The 25,047-nt window shown below is 38.1% G+C and overlaps 1 protein-coding gene across 3 annotated transcripts; it reads left to right on the forward strand.

Moving 5' to 3' along the window:
• Positions 1–24,818, forward strand: CRN6 (Cell death- nuclease 6). Of its 3 annotated transcripts, XM_051216422.1 has the most exons (6): positions 1–405; positions 438–599; positions 3,986–4,186; positions 10,314–10,417; positions 15,157–15,306; positions 24,200–24,818. In XM_051216422.1, the coding sequence occupies exons 1-6, from the start codon at positions 207–209 to the stop codon at positions 24,380–24,382; spliced, it is 999 nt and encodes a 332-aa protein (XP_051067013.1). In that variant the 5' UTR covers positions 1–206; the 3' UTR covers positions 24,383–24,818. The 3 variants fall into 3 exon arrangements, with proteins under 3 accessions (XP_051067013.1, XP_051067012.1, XP_051067014.1); XM_051216421.1 differs by lacking the exon at positions 24,200–24,818 and having other exon boundaries at positions 1–131; positions 164–599; positions 15,157–15,478; XM_051216420.1 differs by lacking the exons at positions 1–405; positions 438–599; positions 3,986–4,186; positions 10,314–10,417; positions 15,157–15,306 and adding an exon at positions 17,821–22,904.
• Positions 24,819–25,047: the final 229 nt, after the last annotated feature.

Raw genomic sequence — 25,047 nt, forward strand, 5'->3', positions numbered from 1 at the left:
TTTCAGCCTCATTGGGGATATTTAAATTGCTTGCTAGTTATCATGTTCTTTACTGTTTTATTTTTGGCTTATATGTTTAAATTTTCACAACCTCTCTCATGCCTTGATGATGATGGTCATGCAGTCGACTGGTAAAATTATCATGTTTATAACATTTTCCAAGGTTTGTCGGTTACAAATTACCAAAAGGTTACGACGTTGTGTTTATGAACGCTGATCGGAGGAACTGGCAGCTATCCAAATTCCCGATAAATGAAAAAGGAATGATGAAAAATACGTTCGAATCCATGTTCGATTTGATTGATAAGCCTGATTCTGTGATCGGGATGTATAACGATGAGATTCCTAAATTGACCAAGCCATTAGGTTATGATCGAGAGAACTTATGGTGGGGTCATATGAAAGGTATGTGTGGCAAATAATAGCATTTCGTGCAGGTGCATTTGCTTTCGATTACACGGATACGGGATTTTGGGTTATTCACAGTATACCAAAGTTGTCATATACGAATCTATCATATGTTTACCCAAAGACCGGATATACATATGGTCAACATTTCCTGTGCGTAACTTTGGAAAAGAAATACCTCGAATCTCTGAGTAATTAATTCAGAATTTTGGTGATTTCATTTAATACTCAAACATATATTTTGGCGAGACTATAAAATTTAGACGGACCAATAGAATCAGTGATAGTTTGCCCTAGATTTTGTTGTGAAATTCATCCATCCATGTAGTTTACTAGCATCTTGGCATTATAATTGGTGTCATTTGGTGATAATGACCCTTAGTTTTACTCCCGACCATAAATTCTAACTTTCAACTTTGTAGCCCTCTTTTGACCTTAGTAAGTAGGGAGTTGTCTGAGCTGAATTGCTTAAGGACGTCCACAAATTATAATCCCACTGTATTTTTTAGTTCAATAACTTCATTTCTTATAGATAACTAGTTAATTATGAGATACAAAAAATCAAGTATATTTTCTGTAATTCGGTATTTACAGCCTGTTAAGGTACCAAGTGAACTTTTAGGTGATTGTTTTGTACACCTTAAATAGGTACACAGATAAATGCAGTTAAGCACAGATAAAATCGGAAATGGTTTCGGAGAAAACCCAACGATTATTAGGGTTGGTAAGGACAAATTTATTAAGATGAACAGATTAACTAATAGGATTAGAAACGTCCATCTGTCCCATGATTTGTTTGGTTTTTCATTTACTTAAAATAGCAGAAATTTACATAGGGATATAATAAAAGGGGCTAACCACACATTAAATCCTCTACGTTGGAACATATACCATCATTCATATAAACCTCCGAATAACTATTGGACTAACTATAGGTTTTTCTGTGTAGTGAGTGAACTGGATGCTACCAAAGACTTGGAACAACTTATTATCAAGATACTACAGCAAATAAATTGCTTAATCTGTACAGGTTTGCTACAAATATCTTGTACGTTGGAGAGAATCTAGGTAAATTGCTTACCTTCCGTAGATTGTACTTGAATTCAGACGTGTGATTTTATAGTGTAAGGACGGGTGTCTGTGTTTCGTCTTCTTTTGAGTGAGTCACTTGATGGCAATAACAACACCTTTTTCGGCATTTGGTCTCGAGAGATGAATATTCTTCCGGAAGTCCTTTGAAACACATTGTATTTTCGTCATTTGTTTTAAAACTCATCTGATGTGTCTGTGTTATTCTGACTTATTTGTAAGAACAAAATAATCTACCAGGTTTAACATAACTTATCACCATTCTGTATTTCATTATAAAGTTATCTGTTGATCTACAATACGAAAGTGTAAAACAATCGTAACTTTTCAGGTCTTTTGTTGTAAAAAATGTCATGTATGGTTAGATTTACGTGAGCAACAATCATTTATATTTCTTTCAAGAAACTTCATTTACCTATTTAGCATAATCTTGAAGTTTGTACACAGGTTTTTAGTGTGAATCTTAACAGAAATGTAACAACATTGATGGAAATATTATTGTGCGTCTTCGTAAAAGTTAATCTTAGTGACCATAATTTTCTAAACCTGGATATTGGACCAAACGTCAGTGAATCCTGACATCCAAGGGATAACTTACTATAACTCCCAGATTATTACGATTCAAGACTGAAGGCAAGGATGTTTTTCCAGTTTTATAGTTAGTGCTGCCTATACTCCGATTGGGTATGAAAACGCAGCTGCCTTGATAGGTACTTACCATATCTAAAGTCAGCTTATCTGGAACTTGAAACCAACATGTAGTGTACGCACATCGTGATTCATTCTACTGAGAAGTTACTTTATTATCTAAAATTCAGTTCAATTGAGGCCTTATGTCAATTATTCGGTCTTGTAAGCAGTTATTACTCGACCACAGTGTATCATTCTACATTAATAGTCAGTTGGTGCATTTCATTCAGTGTCAAATATGTAGTGGATAATTTTTTAGTTCTGTTCTTTGGATAAGTGACTTTTTAGTTCAGCACTAAAATACACTAGCTGAGTAACATTCCGAATATTGTTGTAACAGAATAGTTACGAAACTTACACGACTCAGTTACTAGGACTGTAGCTCAGTTGATCCTGTTGACATTACCTCATCTAGACAGCTTAATGCCTTTAGTACATTGTGCTAGTTAACGTCTACAGTAAGTAAACTATTTCGTGACATTGCTTTTTGAAGTAATTCTATGTTGAGAGAGGGCTCACAAGTGACTACATTTCCAAGTTGGCTGTTAATACTATCTGACTTGCATTCGGCCCATTATATCACGCATGCAATAATTAATTGGATGAAATGAAAACGATGGGCATTTTGACTTGTGAAAACACGTTTCCTTTGGAAAACTAAGTGATAGAAACCTTGGGTCTCTCAATGTCAATATATACAGTGTAAAAACAGGGAAATAACTTGAGTGGTGTGTTGTGCAAACGTTGCTGCTGTTTCTGATATGAGTGATAAAAAACCTGGTGGCTGATGTTGCCTTTACATACAGTCATGGGCTTCGAAAAGAGTGATCACTCTTTACTAGTCTGGAAGTCTCTGGAGACGATTGGAAGAATAAATTGGATGTTGCTTTTCTTGATTGGTCATAATTTATTGATCTGTTTCCACTTTACGCAGTTTGTGGGAACTCAAGGACTGTTACCATCCTTGATAAATGTTTTTGTTATATGAGGATGACTTTACACCAAATACTTTCTGACGGAAGGTTTTGTCGGGTCATATAGTGTTACCACGTTTATTTTTTCATGTTTGTGAGTGGTCAAATCTTTTGTTCACTGACTCGTATGTTAATGTAGTTAACATGGTACTTGAGAGTAGCATTAAGGCGACCTTTGTTAACTTCGAATTGAAATGAAACCCGCTAGAATCAATACACGAAATAATACTGTTCTGATAATTCATATTGGTTTATCAGCGTGGTGTACAACAACAAAAACTAGTACACCTTAACATTTATGTGCAGTATGGATATCCCTACTTTTCATTATTTTTCGTGTAAAAGAAAGTCTATTTGGTTGAGATTATTAGTGTTAAAAATTTCCACAAAGTATCACTTCTCTCCAATAGTTGTAGAGGTACGTTTTTGGTATCTGGTAATAATGTGTAGTTCATTTCATTTTTAATTTTTTGGATAATTCTTATGCATTTAAAAGGGTTTTTAGCATTATGCAACATCATTCTATCATTACCGGTTAATACATTACATTCACCCTTATTTGATTTACTTTTTAAAATGAAATAAATGAGACAATATAATTTATAGGTCTAGTAGAAGCTACTTTTCTGGACTTTCATTCACATTTATCTCCTCAAGCTTTGTGGTATTGTACGCAGTTTCTCAAAATCGGATTAGATTAACTAAGTCTAAACTTGTTACTCACTTGCTAAAAATTAATTTTCTGTAACGCTCAGTTTTTGTTTACCACTTTTTCATCTCAAATATCCGTTATGCTGAAATTTTCTTTGTGTTTCATCTGATAGTCACACAGTTTGCTGTAGCTCGTCCATTATTTCAAGGTGCATATATTTCATCCAGTGTAAAGTCAGAGTTCCCAGATTTGGCGAAATTACTTCAGAATCAAAAAGTGCTTACTGTAACACTAAGTAGAGTCATTGAAATGCAAACAGCTAAAAGTTCTTTTCAACTAAATCATTTCTCAAAATCATCGGATTTCGGTAAAGGTTAGTTATACATAGTTATGTAATGTAATCATTTTTTCAATGAAAATTTTAAAAAAAATTTGGAATCAGTGCGTGATAAGTATGCTTAAATTTATTTGACGAAAATTGAAGTTCGTTATATGACTAGTTGATATTATTCTAGAACTTCTACCAAACATCTCAACAGAGTATTTTGTTTAACTTGTAATAAAATAAAATACGTTCATATGTGATTTGATTATACAAATTATATTATTCAACATGAGTGATATAGTAAGTACCATTACAATTCATTTAGTCCCATTAAAACACTATTTTTGAAATTTCTGTTGCTTGATGAAATATTTATTGTTGTTTTCCTAGATAAGATTTCAGTTAATTGCTAGGACACAACGTTACGCAAGTTTACTATAATGTATTTACCTTTAAATTCGATATTCCACTTTCTGTTTATGGAAATGCTCATCTTACTAACATATAACTGACATTTATAGAGAAGTTATACACCTTAGCTGGTTTTCAACACAATGATCTACTTTGGAATTCCTCAATCTAATCATATCCAGCTAACTTGAAGTAGTATTTCACCTTATTAATGAAATTTCACAACACCCTCTCATCCCAACAGAAATAGCGGACAAATATTCCAATAATATGAACGTTTTTTTTATTTCAGCTCGAACGGTTGTGTAATATCTTATGTCGAATCGTGACATGATTGATTACGGTTTGTCAATCAGTGTTTTCATTCACTCGTTTTTATCCGGTTTTGTTAAATTTGTTCTTTTGAACGTAAATTTGTTTTTACTACCTTGATATATCTTCTAGTTCAGTTAGGATATCCACATGGTAGTAATCTTTCACTCGAAATTCTGAAAACTTAGTCATTGGAATGATTTAAAGAAAATTGAGGACATTAGGCATCCATTCAGTACGCATCAGATACAGTACAGTATTATACACCTCGTCTTTAATAATATCTGATTTAGTAGTTGATGATGAGATCAGTCAGTCAGTAACAACGTAGAACTTCGTACGTACGTACATCAACTCGACTTTCCATACCACATCAGCACAGAGATGCAGTTGTTGATTCAAATACTGTAGTGGTAGAGATAGTAAGAGTATAAGCAGTAGTCGGAAACATTAGGGTTTGAAGATGTTATTCAAGGAGTATAATCCAGCGAAATAAATTTGGAAAGAGAAAAAAGAAAGGGACATGAATAATTCAGGAAATTAGAATTTGGGAGAACACAAAGAGTGGATGCATCTGCGCCATTGTAAAAGATTTTGAGCCATTTCATTCAGGGTCTCTAACCATCGGTTGCTATCATCTCGCGGTCCCCAACCATGTAGTCTACACCTACCATTCGTCAGTGACTTCATGGATTTGTGCCATGCTTTGGTCTGGTGGCCCCTAGCTTTCTTCCAACCTACACCTACACCGTAAAACATCGCACGTCGAGGCAGTCGGTGGTTAGGGATACGTAACACATGTCCCAGCCGTCTCAACTGATGAGGTTTCACTACTTCATGAATCGATTTGCCATCCTTACCTAGTACCCGTGTCCTAACAACTACATTACTTACACGATGGTCTCATGATATACGAGCAATATTTCGAAGACACCCATGGTCAGATACTAGTAGCCTGCGGATATCCTCTACTCTTGCCGGCCATGTTTCACAGCTATAAAGTAGGACGGGACGAACTGCTGCGCAGTAAACATGTCCTTTGGTTGATATGCGGATATCTCGCCTACGCCATGAATGACGCAAGTTGGTAAAAGCTAGTCGAGCCTTCTGTATCCGTGCTGAGATTTCGTCACACACCAGACCACAAGGGCTGATGAGACTTCCCAGATAAGTGAAGCGCTCGACACGTTCAACCACTTCACTCCCTATCATTATTTCGGGTGTCGATGCAACCCAATCCTGAAGCAACATTTTGCATTTCGAAGAAGAGAATCGCATGCCGAATATGCTTACATTGTTGCTTAGAGTGGTCAGAAGACTCTGCATTTTGTCAGCGTCTTCACCAAATAAAACTATGTCATCAGCATATTCTAAGTCAACAAGTGAACCCCCCGGTAGAAGTTCAAGCCCTGCAAATTTAGATGAGGAAAGTGTCATCTCTAAAAGTACGTCGACCACAAAGTTGAACAAGAATGGGGGAGTGGACAGCCCTGACGAACACCACTTGAGGTAATCAATTCTGATGACAGTTCGCCATAAGCTCTCACTCTACCAGTTGTGTTCGAGTAGAGAGCCTTTATAAGGTTAATGTACTTCTTAGGTACTCCTTTCAGTGACAAACACTGCCATAGAACCTCACGATCAACAGAGTCGAATGCCGCCTTAAGGTCGAGAAATACTACAATTGTGGGGCGCCTGAATGTGTGTCTGTGTTCTAGAACCTGACGTAGTGTGAATATCTGATCTATACAACCACGTCCAGGTCGAAAACCAGCCTGGTTTTCTCTAATCTGCTCTTCACGAGCTTTGATTAGGCGTCGAAGTACTATTGAAGCTAATATTTTAGACACTATATTAGTCAAACTGATTCCTCTGTGATTGTCACAAGAGGACTTTTGTGCTTTCTTATAGACTGGCACAATCAGTGATTGAGATCAGTCAGATGGGATTACGTCCAGTTCCCAAATCCTACCTAAGACCTCAGTTAATTTCACTGCTAATACTGAACCACCATCCTTAAAAATCTCAGGAGTAAAACTGTCAGGGCCTGCTGCTCTCCCTCGCCTCAGATTTCCTATAGCTTTTTCAACTTCGTCAAGAGTCGGAGGACCTACATTAACTTGCCATTCAGGTTGACTGGAGATCGTGACAAACCGAAGTGTGGCTGAAGGCCAGTTGAACTGATCCCTAAAGAATTCTGCCCATCGATCCAATCTCCTGGATTGAGAATGAATAATATGTCCATCTTTCTCTGAGATTGTTTCGCTAACAGTCAGGTTCTTAATACCGGCTTCCTTAACGAGTCTGAACAGTTGTCTGCTGTTACGTATTGCCGCCGCCTTTTCCATCTCTCTTGCTTACGCTACCCACCACTGTTCACGATCATTGCATAGGCTTCTTATCAGCTTGGGCTTCAGCTGACTCCACCCTTCGTTATGTTCAGAGCCAGATGGAATGAGTTTTCGAGCATCTATCAGTGAGGTGGGTGCTGCTGAGATCCAGTGTTTCTCCCTAACCATGTGGTTTACCATACTAGCAGATATCACTGCTGTTTCCACAGCTTTTCGGATATCATTCCATGCTGCATCGGGGTGGGCATCACATACATGGCTGCCTAACTGTTTTCCTAGTTGTTCCTGAAATATACTCTTAGCTTGACTATCATTAAGTAGGGCCCTAAGAGGTTTCCTTGCAGCATCTTTCCTACGTCCAGTAAGACGCAAGCAAATACGCGCTCGCACTAGAGCATGATCTGAAACTAAGCATGTGCTCCAGAATGGGCGACAGTCTTCTATTGAGCCCCTCCATCGGTGGCTGATGGCGATGTGATCTATTTGGGTCCAATGTTGGGACGAATTAGGGGGTCGCCGTGTTAAAAGATGTTTTCCTTATGCTTAAAGTTAGTATTTTCAAGGAACAGGCGGTTATCTGAGCATAGCTGCAACAGACGGTCGCCATTATCTGTTCTTTGAGCCACGATATTATAAGATCCACCTAGGTGTCTTTCCCTATCGCTTAGTTTACTTACTTGAACATTAAAGTCACCGGCCACTATTACTACATCAGAGCGCCTAGCTTTTCGGAGAAGGTCGGAAAGCTTTCTGTAGAACTCATCTTTTACATCATCTGAGCTGCAGTCAGTGGGAGAATAGGCAGAGACGACGAAGAGGCAACGACGAGTGTCCCTATCTTTTCGGATCCTTACTATTCCGTTCAGTCGAACAGCGCACAAACGACTGTCTACTGGGATCCGGTCTAAGAGAGTTAGTTCTGCCCTAGGACTCTGCTATACCTACGCCGGCGAGGCCATGGGAAGCAGAACCAGGGCTTCCAGATACACAAAGCGTTAGTCGAGTTGGTTTGTTACTTTGACATGGCGAGATCAATTGAATGACGCTACTTGGATCCTGTATGTGCGTTTCTGAGACAGCATACATCGATGGTGAGTGATTCTAGAGTCCTAGCTAAGGAAGCCTGTTGTCCTATTTGACACAGTGTTCGTACGTTAAAAGCTCCTACGTGTAGTTTAGAAAGTGGTTTCAGGAGACCAGGATTAGCGTTCCGCATACTCGAATCGTTTGCCCTAGCGGTGCGAGGTGATAAAGAGACGTGAGGAGGGTTAGTCATGGAGATAAGAGAGGTATTAGGAGGTGTAGGAAGGATTTGAATGTGACCACCTTGGTCTCGTGCGCTGTTACGGGTATGAGAGCTGATATCACATCCCGACTGCGCACACTGTGGAGGGGTATTTCTTGAGGAACCTGAAAAGGAAATCGGATTAGTGTTGGTCTTAACGACCTGGGAGCGTGACCACAGAGCCCAAGGGACAATTGCTTGAGGCCGGTCGCTCACGATCTTTTCGTGGAAGGTTTTTAACGTGTTAGCTCCGTTCTTCAAAGGGCCTTAGCGCCGGAGACGGAAATCCGTGAGGTAAGGTGAGGTATGACATTTTTGTGGTCAACCTTTTCTAACTTCTTCCTTCCTTGTGAGAAGGGAGCATCGCTGCAGATACTGGTTGTCCGACGGAAACACCTTACTGCTGTCACACCCCTCTACAGTCAGCAGTACGACTTCGCCCTCAGACCTTGAGTTGCTGCTTTTAGTCTTACCGTTCTCCAATCAACCTGCCTGGCATGGTAGAACCTACAGGAACATACGTCCCAGCCAATATAGCTCGGTTGGGTCATCACGATAGGCAAGCCCGACCACCGCGTCAAGGTAGCAGCTACGGTCGAGACCAGGTTGTACTCTGGAATCCTAATAAAATATGTAGATAGTCAGCAAGTGTCAAGTTCTTTATAGTGTTTTCTGGCTTACGGCAATACTTTAAAATATATATACTACTACTAGGCTATATGACATAATGACTAGCATCTGGTGACTGGTATTAATGCTACCAGTTATTTGTGTAATTTTGAACCCTAAAATTCAATCACTGTTAACAGCGACTAACAGGGAAAACCACTTCCATCAATTAATCTCGTTTACACTCATAGATTAAAATCTGAAAAAAAATCATGCTCTTAGTTGTAGACCTTATTGCACAACTAGGATGTTTAAACACAATGGTGAGCTGTACCATGAACATCTGTCACTGTCATTGCCGACACATTACTGCGTTTACCTAGATTGTTGTGACCTCAGTGTTTTTATTAATAAAGGAAGTTGCATGAGCTTCTGATTATAAACTACTGTTACTTAATACCGTCTGTGGGCCCTATTGTTCCACCCCCAAAAATTAGCTGCAAATCAATTCTTCTACTTGGTAAAATATGTTTATTGAAGACAAACCAACTCGAGAGAGAAAAGATGAAGATTTATTTCACATCCAAATATTATATTTCAAAATAGTATATCGGTACTAATAATATGTGCAGATTTAACTTGTATTGATCATTCATCAGATATGAATAACTATAACATAAAAGAACATCTTACTAAATTACTCCATGACTAAAGTTATCAGAATACATTTGAACGTCATGCTAAATTCATTCAATAATTTCATCATTCATCCGTTCTTAAGAAAAATGTGAACTTTATCCAAATAGCTCACTTTATTAATCGAACACCTTACTTTCGAATATAAGATTCCTCACTTACAGTTTCACTATACGTAAACGAAATTTGGAATGAAGTAATGGCTTTAAGTATCCATCAGTTTAGTAATATATCCTCTCAAGAGTCATGTATTTTAAGAAGTATAAAAATATTTTACTATCGCTATATGTAAATTAATGTCACCAACAAGGTTGTTTTTTGCTAACTGTTTCTATATATTTTTCCTGGATAACAACAAGTCTGTGTGTAACACTATAGTGACGTAATACTGTTTAGACGACAACCTCATTTCCGTAGATTTTTTTCATGAAAATGACTTTAGACCTTTTTCATGATGCAAATATGTAGCTCATCTAAATTTAAGTCCGTTGCATTCTGTCTAATATTCCAGATCTTTATGCTGATTTCGTCGCGCCAAAATTAAAAAAGTCTTTAGATACTGAGACTTGGCAACATGACGGAAGTATACCATCAGCATGTCATCGGCAATATTCTGTGAGTAAAATTCATTATTTGCTTGCATGTTCCTTTTTATTCACTGTATCATACGATTGTTAAATTTGTGCAACTCCGATATTCCAGTTACACGAAATCTGGAAGAATGTGTCAAAAGTTACACTCAATTACCTGTCATAGACAATGCAGGATATGATCTAAAATGTATTAATATCGGTCCAAGTTGTCACGCTCAAGGACATTAAAAGAAATTTTAAAAATTACTGTCGTAATCTTAACGTATGGAACCTAAAAAACTCAAAATGATACAAAAGAATTTCAAGAATCTAAAGTGTAGGATGAGTTAAATGAAAGAAAAGCAGTTGCGGCTGGTTTTGAGCGACATCATCTATGTCCGTTCACGGATATAAATCGCGAATATCTGACGTCGAAAGTAACTTGAGATTTTAGATCAAAGTTTAGAATCTGGAATTGAGTTTAAAACTATCCACATTTTTGAGATGTCAGCATCCAAAAACTAAGTAGAAGTTGACACTCAGTATTTTAATTAATTCCTACTAATAGTCCTCAAACTATTTCTGTTATTCAGCAAATATTTATTAAACATCATTAAGTTAGAAAATACGGTACGAAACGTTGTAGTTTGAAATCATTGCATAGTTATATTGTTGAAAATCTAGTCATATACTGTAAGGGGGACAAGGTCACACGTAATTATGTATAAATGACACTTAGAATAAACTTAATAATGTTGCAATCACTTATCGAAATTACAGGTAATTTCAATCTCTTTTGTCCAAGTCCTGCAACTGCTTGTAAATTTAAACAGTTTACTCATAATGGCAAGGTATAAAATTTGTTGAATTCATTTTATCTTCTAAAAGTCGTGTTTTCTTTCCTAGTTCAACATATACCCAGCTATCAATATGGGAGTTTGTGTAGATTGTTGAGTGGTGTCGAGATAACGAACCGACCAAAGTTAAATAATTATTTAAAACCATGAAATTCTAGTATAGGATCCCTCGGCAGTGAGTAACCACAGCCCCACCAGATGTCATACACAGGAGCTTCGCATCCCACAATGAACGCGTAGTCTTTGGATGTCAGCTCAGTGTTTTAAGGGTTGATCACACCGTGAAAACTGTAGGTCTCCAATTCAATCCCTAAGGGATACTGTTGAGGAGTCTTATGCTAAAACAAAACACCTTTCTAGTGCTTCTTTGTTTTCAATGCTTTTCTAACTATGATCGGTTCGCGATCTGAATAATGTACTTAGTTATTGTTTGATTGACAAAAAACATTTAGTTTGACGTTCTAATGGGCAAGATTCTAATTCACTTAAAAAAATATACTTAACAAATAGCATTTTGTAGTCATCAGAACGTTTAATTTTTGTTAATGTTTTTTATTTTTATATTGTAAATAATATTTGGCTTCCCATAAACTTGAGACCAATTATCATACCACTTGAACATTGAACCTTCTTTAAAAATTATAACTGATAATATTTGGTTTTACATTTAAGTTAGTGCCATTCGAGTTTACATTGGTTTCATAATACATGTATCCAAAGTCCATCAAATTGAAACTATTGAATCATTTAGAGCTTGTTTTAGTTCAATCTTTCAAAAGCTATAAAATATTCATATGACTTGATTATTCTTTTTTATTATTTACATACTCAGATGTTGTCCCTTATGTTTATTTTTATTTACGAAGCTCATTTATATCGAAATAGGTTCAATTTAATAATATCTAAACAAAACTATTGATTGCCTGCATTTCCTTTCTGAAGATAAGCTCTTAAGTAGGTGTTTGTTGTAACTGCTCTTACTATTGCGTAACACATATTGTATCTGTTATATCCTAGTGAAGATTAAATTACGAGTAACTTCTGAAATCTATTAGTGGAATAATATTATCTGTATATTCTTACAGTATTACTATTCAGTAATTAGATTATATATATCTATATTCCCCTCATTATAAGCTTCATTTTAACCTATAGATTATTATGACTATTATGACTACTATTTTTAAGTTACGTTCAGTTTATTGATTACAGTCTCCCACATTTTGGCTTGATTTCGTATAAATGTTATTTCCTATTTTATGATACTATATGGTATGTTTGGCTGGTATATAAACCAAGTAGGTTCGAAATAAATGATTTGCATAGTGGAAGCGGTAATTGGCCTTCCGCACCCAACTGGAAGGGCTAGGAAAACAAAGGATCAATAAGAATGCTAGTCTGCTCATACCGGTCGAACGTCATTGGTTTGGCACAATACTATGATTGAATAAGTCGTATTTCGATTGGCGAATAAACCACGTGATAACTAGACGGACTTAAGGTCACAACAGTGTCATTGTGTAAAGAATATTCACTGTGTGTCAAATAATATTTATTTTACAATAACCTAATTCGTAACATTTGACCTTTTAAATACCAGTCGAGTTCGAGACTTAATTCAATTGAATTATTGACTAGTTATTTCGTCGTCGTATCCCATCTATTCAGTTTTTATTTATTTTGTATGATGTTTATTTGACGTATACGTGTGTTAGGTTGACTCCGTTGATGTTCAGATCATTATCGGTTGACTGAACTTGATTACTTTTTCAACAAAAAAATGTTCAATTTCATAGGTTGAAATCACGAGTCAATTGAAGCTAGACCACCATGGAAAACCTGGAAGCACTGGACGACCGTTTCGTCCTGGCATGGGACTCCTCAGTAGTGCGCGTGCACAACCCCGCACCCCGCGGGATTCGGACCCAGGACCTACTGGTTTTGCGCGAGAGCACTTAACCATTAGACCACTGAGCCGGCATCCAACGGCGTTAATGTCTAACTTCAACCAATCCACGAAGTTGCGCCACCGTACACCACTGTCTTCAGTGAGCTGATATCTCACAACAGACCTGGTTGAACTCCACTGGTAACGGCTTCTCACTAGAACTCCAGGAGTTTTTCTTGAAGTCAGTCACTAGTGAGCAGTTGATTATTATCAGAATGGGTTTTGTGGAGAGTTTTTAGAAATTTCATAGGTTGGAATCACGAGTTTATTAAAGTTAGACCACCATGGTTGAGTGCTCGCGCTCGAAGCCAGTAGGTCCTGGTTTCGAACCCCGCGTGGTGCCGGATCGTGGATGCGCACTGCTGAGGAGTCCCATACTAGGACGAAACGGCCGTCCAGTGCTTCCAGGTTTTCCATGGTGGTCTAGCTTCAATCGACTCATGATTTCAATCTATGAAATTTCTAAAAACTCTCCACAAAACCCATTCTGGTAATGTGCAATTATTTTAAATTTCCATGTTACGAAGATATGTTTTCAATCAGGGATGCATTTGTAAAAGAAATTATGATTAGGAGATGAAAAATTCTTCTAGTTCAGTAGGGATGACTTTGGGAACCATGTGTTCATTAAGCTTGGTAGTTTAATTGTAAAGCTTTCACTATCCTCTTGGATATCGTTAACACTAACTGAAGGTAAAAGTGAGCTATTCGGATTTCTCCACATGTGGCTAATAGCTAGTTAGATCGGCTGTAAGTTTGAATTTCGTTATTGATACTTGACCTGTCAAAGTGTGAGTAATATATGTAGATGTTCTTAATGCTCTATCTGAAGATTGTGCTGATAATATCTCCAAAAAAAGACCATGAGTTTCATGATTAAACCACTCAGCTCAGAGAACTCAACTCAAATTGAACTAGTATGTACAAATACTATATACTGATAATTATCGTTTGTTCATTAGTGAATACCTTTGAGATATATCCTCAAGATTATAGTTAAAAGAGTAATTGGTAAAGTTAAATTAAGTTGATTGTATGACAGTTATTTACAAAATCGGGCGGTTGTCACATTATGTGAATCTGCCGAATATATTGTCGATAATCATTTTGAAAGTTTTCGTACCCGTGTCTAACATCAGTCTAAATTTATACACAACACTTAGTCAACAGCATATCACTAATACAAATTTGAATCAATAAAGCCTAAGTACAAAATGTAATGAGAATATGTTTATTTGATCCATTCAATTATAGCCAGACGATTAAGTGGGTAGAGAATAAGCATAGGAAACACGAAGTTGGAGCACAAGTCGAAACCCATCATAATTGAGGAGATTCTTTGTCTAAATAAAAATAGACGGCGTATAAAATATGAGTCGACAGGAAACTAACTACATCATACATAAAGACAAACAAGCATAAACACACCAAATTATAGTAAAAGTGTTTAAGGTTAGCATATAAATATTTGACAAAGACAATTATCAAAACACGAAGTAACTGGGAAGCTAAAACTAATTTTTGTCCCAGAATAACTCACGTGGGTGTTATGATGAAGGAAAGTACTGGTCATTACCCATAAACCAACTACCCTTGGTGGGGCATAGGCCGCTGACCAGGTATCATCAACTGTCCTAGACTCTCGTTTCCACTTGTTGCCAAATGCTATTCATCTCCTTGATTTTTGCGTCCAGATCCCAACGTCATGTATAAACTGGCCTGCCCTTTTTCCTTTCACCTTGAGGATTTCAAGTAAGGACTTGCCTTATGATGCAGTTTGATTATTTTAGCGACATGTGTCCTGTCCACCTCGGGCATCCTTTTCTGATTTCCTCCTCAGAACTCGCATGGGAGTTTGTCTCCCGATCAGAAAAAAATTATTTTTTTTTAAAAACAACAGTTTATACCTTGTTCAGCGTGTATATATTCGTTTGATTTTTCCTCCTATTCTGTTTTATTTTTTCTATATATATATAGGTGAAAAATATTAAATCTATTTTCATTGGGGCTACTGGAACCACAATACAGAATGCGCAAGATCATGCAAAATGGGCTGTTACTGTGTCCTCAAAAAAGCCTACTGAAGATATTGGTAATTGGATTTGTCTTGGTGATATTAACCGTCAGGTGATAAATAGATTATTTATGGTTATATTTTATGATTATGTGGTCAATACATTTAATACCTCTTGGTCAAAAACGGTAACAATTTGAATGCCTTAAACAATTTAACAGCATGCTCTATGTAACAACTTATATTTGTGGACAAGAGTAATTATACTGCCTTCTTAAGCAAAAAGATGGTTTGCTTAATAAAAGTGAATATTCATACGATTTAAATGAAATCTGGTAAAATATCTTATGAAACAGAGGAATCTAATTGGTTAATATAATTTTTAAAAAATTAGGATGTTCTTACAATTAAAATGAATGACCCCAATGGGCTTGTAGAAAATAACAGTTTTATTTCACTTTGTAACCTCATTTTATATCAAGTGAGGTTGTAATGTTTGCATTAATTGTTCATTGAGTGGTGGTTAATGTCATATTTGTCTAGTTTTTAGTTATGGGGTATGACGACCTGAACCGTTATACACATGTATTAAGTGATGCATACCTGACTTATTGACTGATGATCGAATTCTATCGAACAATTAAATGTTTTCTCACCAACCATGTCGAAGTGTTGTGATATATATCACAGTGGTAAATTTTATTCCTTTAGAAGCTAAATGTTTCGAAATTATTTCCATTTGAATAATAACGATAGCGAAACCGTGATGCGAAATTCATTCGAAATGCTAACAAACTTTGTTAGTTCAAAACAACTCACAGCAATAACTTCAAAATGTCACGAGGTTATGGGCCCAACAAGCATTACAGTAATGCGTGGATTTCTGTATATAGCCTTGTTAAGATCCAAGAAAGTATAAACAATAAGACAGCAATCGACAACAACCGGACGAAAGTAGAGAAGGCTAAAGAATAGGCTGAGTATGCAGAAGCAGACAAACGAGTGAAGGAGAATGCAACAGCCGGTGAGCGGAAGCAATAGTAACATACCAAGCAACAACAACAGGAAAAGCTGGAAGAGAAGGAAATATATGGAAACGTTATGATAAAACTAAGAAGCCTAGAGCAAAACGTCATAAAAATGAGCGACCAGTTACGAACAAAAGAGGAAGACCGATTAGTGTGGTTTCAGAGCAGCGAAATAGGTAGGTAGAATAATGTGAAGTTGAAGCGCTACAAATCACCGGGCCCAGATGAATTACCTCCGGCTCTTTTCAAAGAGGGTGGTGACTTTCTGACTAAGGAATTGTCTACGTTTTTTTACAAAAGTCTGGGAACTAGAGAGTGTACCAACGTCCTGGAATGAATCGATAGTTGTCCCTATCGTAGATTGTTCAAAACTCGAGAAAGATTGACTCGCGAGGAGCATGCTGGTTTTCGTTCTGGTCGAGGATGTATTGATCATAATCTTCACCCTCCGCCAAATGTTAGAACACCGTCATACTTATTACAGGCCAACAATCGTAGTGTTTCTTGACATTAGGGCTGCCTTCGATTCGTTGGACAAGACTGTTCTCTGGGATTGTCTATTGAAGAAGGTTGTGCCTCAGAAGTTTGTTAACATCTTAAAAGCCCTATATACAAACACTTCATGTATAGTGAGGGCATACAACCACCTTAACCCCATTGTTCCATTCAAGCAGTGGGGTTAGTGTTAGGTCCCGATAAACATAATGAATGGTAACTTTGAGATCTTTTTATGGACCAATACTAAACGTATATTTTTATCGTATAACTGTTAAATAACTAAACTATTCATATTCATATTCCTCTTATTATAAACTTTATTTTGACCTATTAACCCATCATTATACATTTTACCATTCTTGAATTATGCCCTGTCTATTAGTGAATGCTTCCCACATTCAGCCAAATTTTGTACAAATGTTATTTTCCATTTTATGCTACGTTGTGGTCTCTTTGATTGGTATATAAACTCAATATGTTTGAAATATAACGATTCATATTGCAGAGGCTGAGACTGGTGTTCTGGATTTAACTGGCTTGGCTAGGCGGAAACCAGGACTCTAGGCTGCTCGCACGTGTTTTACGCGTCCTTGGTCCGATCGATAATTCACTGCTTCTGATTGGCGGCTTCGGGCTTTAACAATTAGACAGGGTCGCCCAATCTCACCATTCCTCTTCAACTTTGCCATCGATGACATTCTGGAGACAGCTCCGATGGATGTAAGTAATGGCGGTGTGGATATGTTGCCTGGAGAAAGACTTCTGAACCTTGAGTATGCGGACGATATTGTCTTACTGTGCGATAATGCCCAAGGCATGCAATCCGCACTTAATCAGTTGACAATCAGTGTCCGTAGGTATGGTATGTGCTTTGCACCTTCGAAGTGCAAAGTAATTCTACAAGACTGGCAGGATTTTAATCCTGTACTCACCCTGGATGTTGAGCAGATAGAAGTAGTCGAGAAGTTCGTGTATCTGGGTAGCTGCATAAGTGCTGGTGGGGGTGTGAGTGATGAGATCAATGCACGAATAGTGAAAGCCAGAGCGGCTTATGCCAATCTGGGTCATCTTTGGCACCTTCGTGATGTTAGTCTAGCTGTAAAAGGTCGGATCTGCAACGCGTCAGTGAGAGCAGTTTTGCTCTATGCTTGTGAAACCTGGCCTCTCCGAGTTGAGGATGTTAGACGACTTTCTGTGTTCGATCATCGTTGTCTCCGAAGGATTGCTGACATTCAGTGGCAACACCATGTTAGTAATGCAGAGGTTCGGGCACAGAGACGATAATGCAATTGGTGTCACCATCTTGAAACACCGACTTCGGTGGCTTGGACATGTTCTACGGATGTCGTCCCAGAGAATTACACGTCGTGCATTATTTGCCGACTCTGGGACTGGTTGGAAGAAGCGGAGAGGTGGTCAGTGCATGACATGGTGTCGTGGTATGAAAGAAAGCTGCAAAGGACTGGCTTCTGTCGGTCCTTCACGACTCCCTGGTTGGGGTCCGAGAGATGGTGCTACACAGTGGCTAGAGACGTTATCAGATATGGCTCAGAATAGAAGCCAGTGGCGATCCTGCTGTAACCTTCTTTTACTTTCTTCATAAAAAGTGGTTGTCTCTTCCTTAACTGAAGGATTTCTTCTGATTGTGCCTTTCCGTTTCCCCCACTATTATTATTATTATCACACTTCCTTACACTAATCTGGTCATTATTGTTCCTCTTCCTTTTTTGGTTTTACTCTCCTTACCTTCTTTTTTTTCTCCCCATTCTCATTGTTTTGTTTGGCGCATATATATTTGGTGCCCTTTTGTACCACTATTTATGTGTTCAAATAAATAAATAAATCGGAACACTGTGAATCATTGTTGAGCAATTGATTAGATGGAACTCATCACTATTCCTTGACTACGGGAAACCACTCGAAAATGTGGATAAGAGGGCCTTTTGGGATCTTCTCCTGCACTATGGAGTGCTTGAAAAGATCGTCACCACCATACGGAACTCATACGTTTGATTGAACTTTAAAGTCATACATAGAGAACAGTTCACAGATGCGTCTCAAGAGAAGACTGGTCACGGACAAGGCTGCTTACTCTCGCCCTTCCTCTTTCTTCTTCTTATTGACTGAATTATGAAGATCTTCAGATTTCAGGAGATGTACGCAATGTAATGGACATTTTGAACGCAAGTTGACTAATTGGACTTCGCAGTATACTTAGTCCTTCTATTCTATACACTGCAGCAAATAAAAACAAATACTATCGGTGTAACAGCAGGTTCTACAGCAGTCGGTCTCAACATTCACAAGGAATAGAGAAAAGTCTTGAAATACAATACAGCGAGTGCCAACTAAACCACATTTTATAGCAAAGCTCTGAAGGAGGTGGAAGCTTCTACATACCTGGATTGTATCTTACTTACTTACTTACGCCTGTTACTCCCAATGGAGCATAGGCCGCCGACCAGCATTCTCCAACCCCACTCTGTCCTGGACCTTCCTCTCCAGTTCTATTCAATTTTGTTCATTCTTCTCATGTCTGTTCCCATTTCTCGACGTAATGTGTTCTTTGGTCTTCCTCTTCTCCTTTGGCCATGAGGATTCCAAATGAGGGCTTGCCTTGCGACGCAGTCGCATGCTTTCCTCAATGTGTGTCCTATCCACTTTCAACACTTCTTCCTCATTCCTTCCTCCACTGGTATCTGGTTTGTTCTCTCCCACAGTAGGTTGTTGCTGATAGTTTCTGGCCAACGGATCCGAAGTATTTTGCTTAGACAACTGTTAATAAACACTTGTATCTTCTGAATGATGGCTTTCGTAGTTCTTCAAGTTTCCGCCCCAAACAGTAGAACTGTCTTGACATTTGTATTGAAAATTGTGACATTGGTGTTGGCTGACAGACAGTTGTTTTGAGTTGCAGATGTTCTCCAATTGTAGATATGCTGCTCTTGCTTTGCCGATCTGCATCTTCACATCTGCATCAGATCCATCGTGTTCATCAATGATGCTGTCCAGATATGTAAAGGTTTTTACATCATTCAAAGCTTCTCCGTCAAGTGTGATTCGATTGGCGCATGCTGTGTTGTATCGGAGAATCTTGCTTTTCCCTTTGTGTGTGTTGAGACTTGCTGCTGCTAAGGCTGTTGCTACACTGGTCGTCTTCTGCATTTGTTGTTGCGTGTGCGATAGAAGAGCCAGATCATCTGCGAAGTCTACGTCGTCTAGCTGCATTCTAGCTGTCCACTGTATCCCATGGTTCCCCCCAGATGTTGACGTCTTCATGACCCAGTCGATCACTAGGAGAAAGAGAAAGGGTGAGAGTAAGCAACCTTGCCTAACACCGGTCTTCACTTCGAACGACTTTGTCAACTGTCCTCCATGCACAATTTTGCAGTGTAATCCATCATATGAGTTCTGTATGATATTGACTATCTTCTGGGGCACGCCGTAGTGTCGAAGAAGTTTCCATAGTGTTGTTCTGTCCACGCTATCAAATGCCTTTTCGTAGTCAATGAAGTTGATGTAGAGTGATGAATTCCATTCAATTAATTGTTCCACAATGATCCGTAGAGTTGCGATTTGGTCTGTACACGATCTATCCTTACGGAATTCTGCCTGTTGGTCACGAAGTTGGGCGTCTACGCAGTCCTTCATCCTGTTTAACAATACCCTGTTGAAGACTTTTCCCAGTATTGAGAGAAGAGTGATGCCCCTTTAGTTATCACACTTGCTGAGATCGCCTTTCTTCGGTATTTTGATCAGAAGTCCTTCTTTCCAGTCTTTTGGTACTTGTTCCTCATCCCAAATCTTATTGAAGAGAATGTGGAGTATCTTTGCAGTTACCGGTACGTCTGCTTTTAGTGCCTCTGCTGGGATGTTGTCTGGTCCTGCTGCTTTACCACTCTTGATTTGTCTGATGGCCATGTTGATTTCTTCAATTGTTGGTGGGCCAACATTGATTGGGAGGTCCGTGGGTGCTGCTTCGATGTTGGGTGGGTTCAGTGGAGCTGGTCGATTCAAGAGTTCTTTGAAGTGTTCTACCCACCTGTTTTGTTGCTCTTCAATGTTGGTGATTACCTCGCCTTCCTTGCTTTTCACTGGTCGTTCTGGTTTGCGGCGATTTCCAGAGAGTTTCTTTGTCGTGTCATACAGTTGTCTCATGTTTCCTTCTCTTGCAGCCTTTTCCGCCGTCGTTGCTAAATCTTCCACATATTTACGTTTGTCGGTTGTGATGCTCCTCTTCACTTGTTTGTTCACTTCTGTGTATTCAGCTTCTGCTTTGGCTTTTTCTGCTCTTGTTCGGCTGGTATCGATTGCCGGTTTCTTGTTCCTCCTTTCTTGAATCTTATCCAGTGTATCAATAGTGATCCATTCCTTGTGATGGTGCTTCTTGTGACCCAGGACCTCATGACATGTTGAAGCGATTGCTTATTTGATCCCCTTCCAGTTGCTCTCCACAGAAGTTCCTTCTCCATTGAGTAGATCATGAAAAGCCTGGAATCTATTGCTGAGGACTATCTTGAATTTGTTGAGTTTGTCAGTATCCTGAAGAAAGGCCGTATTGAACTTTTGTGATATTGTCCGCCCCGTTGTCCAGTGCTTCTTGAGTTTCAATTTCATCTTGGCGACCAGCAAGTGATGATCTGATGCTATATCAGCTCCTCTCCTGATCCTTACGTCTTCCATCGTCCTCCTGAATTTTTGTTGATGCAGATACGGTCGATTTGGTTATGCGTGGTGTAATCCCGTGAAGTCCATGTGGTTTTGTGAATGCGTTCATGTGGGAATATAGTGCCGCCTATGACCAGTTTATTAAAGGCACATAGGTTTGCAAATCTCTCACCATTTTCGTTTCTTTCTTCCAGTCCGTGCCGTCCCATGATGTCTTCATATCTAGTGTTGTCCGTTCCAACCTTGGCGTTGAAATCTCCCATCAGAATAGTCAGGTCCTTTGTTGGTCACTTCTCGATGATTGACTGCAGCCTATTGTAGAATTGATTTTTAGCGTTTTCATTGTGGTCGTTGGTAGGCGCATAGCACTGGATGATGTTCATTGAAATGCCCTTTTTCTTTGTTTTGAAGGAGGCTTTGATGATCCTTGGTCCATGAGATTCCCATCCTATAAGCGCATTTTGTGCTTGTTTGGACAGCATCAATGCAACTCCTTGTGTATGTGGTGCATTTTCTTCTTCATGGCCGGAGTATAACAGGAGCTCTCCTGTAGTTAGTCGTTGTTGTCCAACTTGTGTCCAATGTGTTTCACTGATCCCAAGCACCTCTAGGTTGTATCTTTTCATTTCTGCAGCAATTTGGAAGGCTCTCCCGGTGTCCCACATTGTACGAACATTGCATGTACCTAAGTAAATGGTCGCTCTGGTTGTCAGAAGGGGCATCGGCCTCGTAACTTCCGAAGGAATTCGGCTTTCATCATGAGGCGTCATAGTTCTTCTAAATGAAGACCTGACTCCCAAGGCAGAGTTTAAAAGGTTTGAATAATTTTTTCTGGTTATCGTTTTTTTAGCGATTTATTTTTCTACGGGATGGGGACGCTAACCCCATACCCAACCCTCCTCCTTTATCCGGGCTTGGGACCGGCAGTAGCCCCCGGAGGGACTCCAGGCGGAGTATCACTTATAAGAAAAGAGGAACTGGTGAGGGTAGGATTCCTACAATTGAAGAACATCTGTAACTCAAAACAACTGTCATACAACACCAAACTTACTAAGTTTCAAAACAAGTTCTATTGTACGGAGCTAAAACTTCGAAAACTAGCACAGTCGTCATCGAAAACGTACAATTGTTTATAAATAGCTATTAAAGATATTTCAAATCCATTGGCTAGACACTCTCAGCAATAATCTTGTCTGACAGTGAACAAACCAGCTTTCAACTGGGGAGGAAATCAGAAAAGGATGCCCGAGGTGGACAGGACACGTCGCTAAAATAATCAAACTGCATCATAAGGCAAGTCCTTACTTGAAATCCTCAAGGTGAAAGGAAAATGGGCAGGCCAATTTATACATGACGTTGGGATCTGGACGCAGAAATCAAGGAGATGAATAGCACTTGGCAACAAGTGGAGACGAGAGTCTAGGACAGTTGATGATACCTGGTCAGCGGCCTATGCCCCACCAAGGGTAGTTGGTTTATGGGTAATGACCAGTACTTTCCTTCATCATAACACCCACGTGAGTTATTCTGGGACAAAAATTAGTTTTAGCTTCCCAGTTACTTCGTGTTTTGATAATTGTCTTTGTCAAATATTTATATGCTAACCTTGAACACTTTTACTATAATTTTGTGTGTTTATGCTTGTTTGTTTTTATGTATGATGTAGTTAGTTTTCTGTCGACTCATATTTTATACGCCGTCTATTTCTATTTAGACAAAGAATCTCCTCAATTATGATGGGTTTTGACTTGTGCTCCAACTTCGTGTTTCCTATGCTTATTCTCTACCCACTTAATCGTCTGGCTATAATTGAATGGATCAAATAAACATATTCTCATTACATTTTGTACTTAGGCTTTATTGATTCAAATTTGTATTAGTGATATGCTGTTGACTAAGTGTTGTGTATAAATTTAGACTGATGTTGGACACGGATACGAAAACTTTCTTTCAAAATGATTATCGACAATATATTCGGCAGATTCACATAATGTGACAACCGCCCGATTTTGTAAATAACTGTCATACAATCAACTTAATTTAACTTTACTAATTACCCTTTTAACTATAATCTTGAAGATATATCTCAAAGGTATTCGCTAATGAACAAACGATAATTATCAGTATATAGTATTTGTACATACTAGTTCAATTTGAGTTGAGTTCTCTGAGCTGAGTGGTTTAATCATGAAACTCATGGTCTTTTTTTGGAGATATTATCAGCACAATCTTCAGATAGAGCATTAAGAACGTCTACATATATTACTCACACTTTGACAGATCAAGTATCAATAACGAAATTCAAACTTACAGCCGATCTAACTAGCTATTAGCCACATGTGGAGAAATCCGGATAGTTCACTTTTACCTGAACGCATATAACGTTTGTCATTCCATCTCGTTGTAATAACTATTCTGTTGGGCTTATTAAATTTCAGTATGGGTAAATGTTTTATCAGTTAATGAACGACCTGTTTTTTTGCAAACTTAAATCTTTGCAACATCAGTCACGAATCATAATTTTTCTCTTGTTCTAACTTGTATCAGTCAAATTCCGTTGCCTATCAAGGTGCAGTTTATTCACTTTTAATAACTCGACACCGATATTTTTTGATTTTTGTATTTTCTTTACGACGAGCAAACCCATTCTTAGCCTAAATTATTGAGATTAAGAATTAATAGTTGTCCCTTTGCCATAGATTAGTGTATTTTACCTGGTACCTTTAAAATATTCCTAAATCAGTCTAAAGTTTACAAATTTCAAAACTAAATTGTATTGCTTTTCTTTCCATCATATGGTTATTTACTTCAGCCTCATCAATTTGAACGTGGTGGTGGTACAATGTGTATAAAAGATCAAAAACTATGGCAATCATTTTATGATTTAGTTCAACGTGTAGAAGAATGCTCAAGAACTGATTACACTTTTGTTACTACCCATTTATTTAAGCGACTATGGACTTTGATTGAAATTGTGCAGTTTTTTTATGCATAAACTAATTCACTTATGATGCTTAACATTGTTCAGTGTTTTTCTTTTTCTAACTTGTTTATTTTATGTCATTTTCATTCTTTCAAAAAATTTATTTTGTCCTATTTTTTTTATTGCGAATACTTTTATATGATTACTGAACAAAATGTTATCTCTAAATGATTATTTATTTAAAATTGATATCATGAATGAATGTTAGACAATCATTGAAAACCTGGAAGCATTGGACGGCTGTTTCGTCCTAGCACGGAACTACTCGATAGTACGATCATTTATTTACTTATTTCTTTGTTGACAATTTAAATGAATCACAGAAACTTATTTTACCAGCCTAGAAAAAAACGGCCAAGAGTTATCGGTTGATTGAATATTGAAGTTTTGTTTTTAAGTAAAACGAATGCCCTGAAATGATGTGACTGCTTGTAGTCGTCAAGTGTTTTAAGGCAGAAATAAAACGATGTAAAGATGGGTCACAATGAATCGATATTAATTCGATAGAAAGGTTATTTAAATATTAGAATTACAACTCCCGATTGTAGTGGTTCATGGTGGATAAGACGAAAATCAGCTGTAGTCCATGAGAATAAACAAAGACTAATTATCGACTAGAATAAGCAGTTCGAACAAATTTTCAGGAGTTTATAGATGGAAATGAGAGAGGGCTCTTG

This window comes from Schistosoma haematobium, chromosome 4, assembly GCF_000699445.3.
Source record: "Schistosoma haematobium chromosome 4, whole genome shotgun sequence".
In the NCBI taxonomy this organism is placed as follows: Eukaryota; Metazoa; Platyhelminthes; class Trematoda; order Strigeidida; family Schistosomatidae; genus Schistosoma; species Schistosoma haematobium.

What these genes read in the sequence shown, in the direction of transcription:
- CRN6 (XM_051216422.1), top strand. Translation starts at nt 207, where the DNA reads ATGAACGCTGATCGGAGGAACTGGCAGCTATCCAAATTCCCGATAAAT. An exon ending in CATGTCATCGGCAATATTCT is followed by an intron (nt 10,418 to 15,156) that starts GTGAGTAAAATT and finishes ATATATATATAG; the next exon opens with GTGAAAAATATTAAATCTAT. An exon ending in TTGGTGATATTAACCGTCAG is followed by an intron (nt 15,307 to 24,199) that starts GTGATAAATAGA and finishes TATTTACTTCAG; the next exon opens with CCTCATCAATTTGAACGTGG.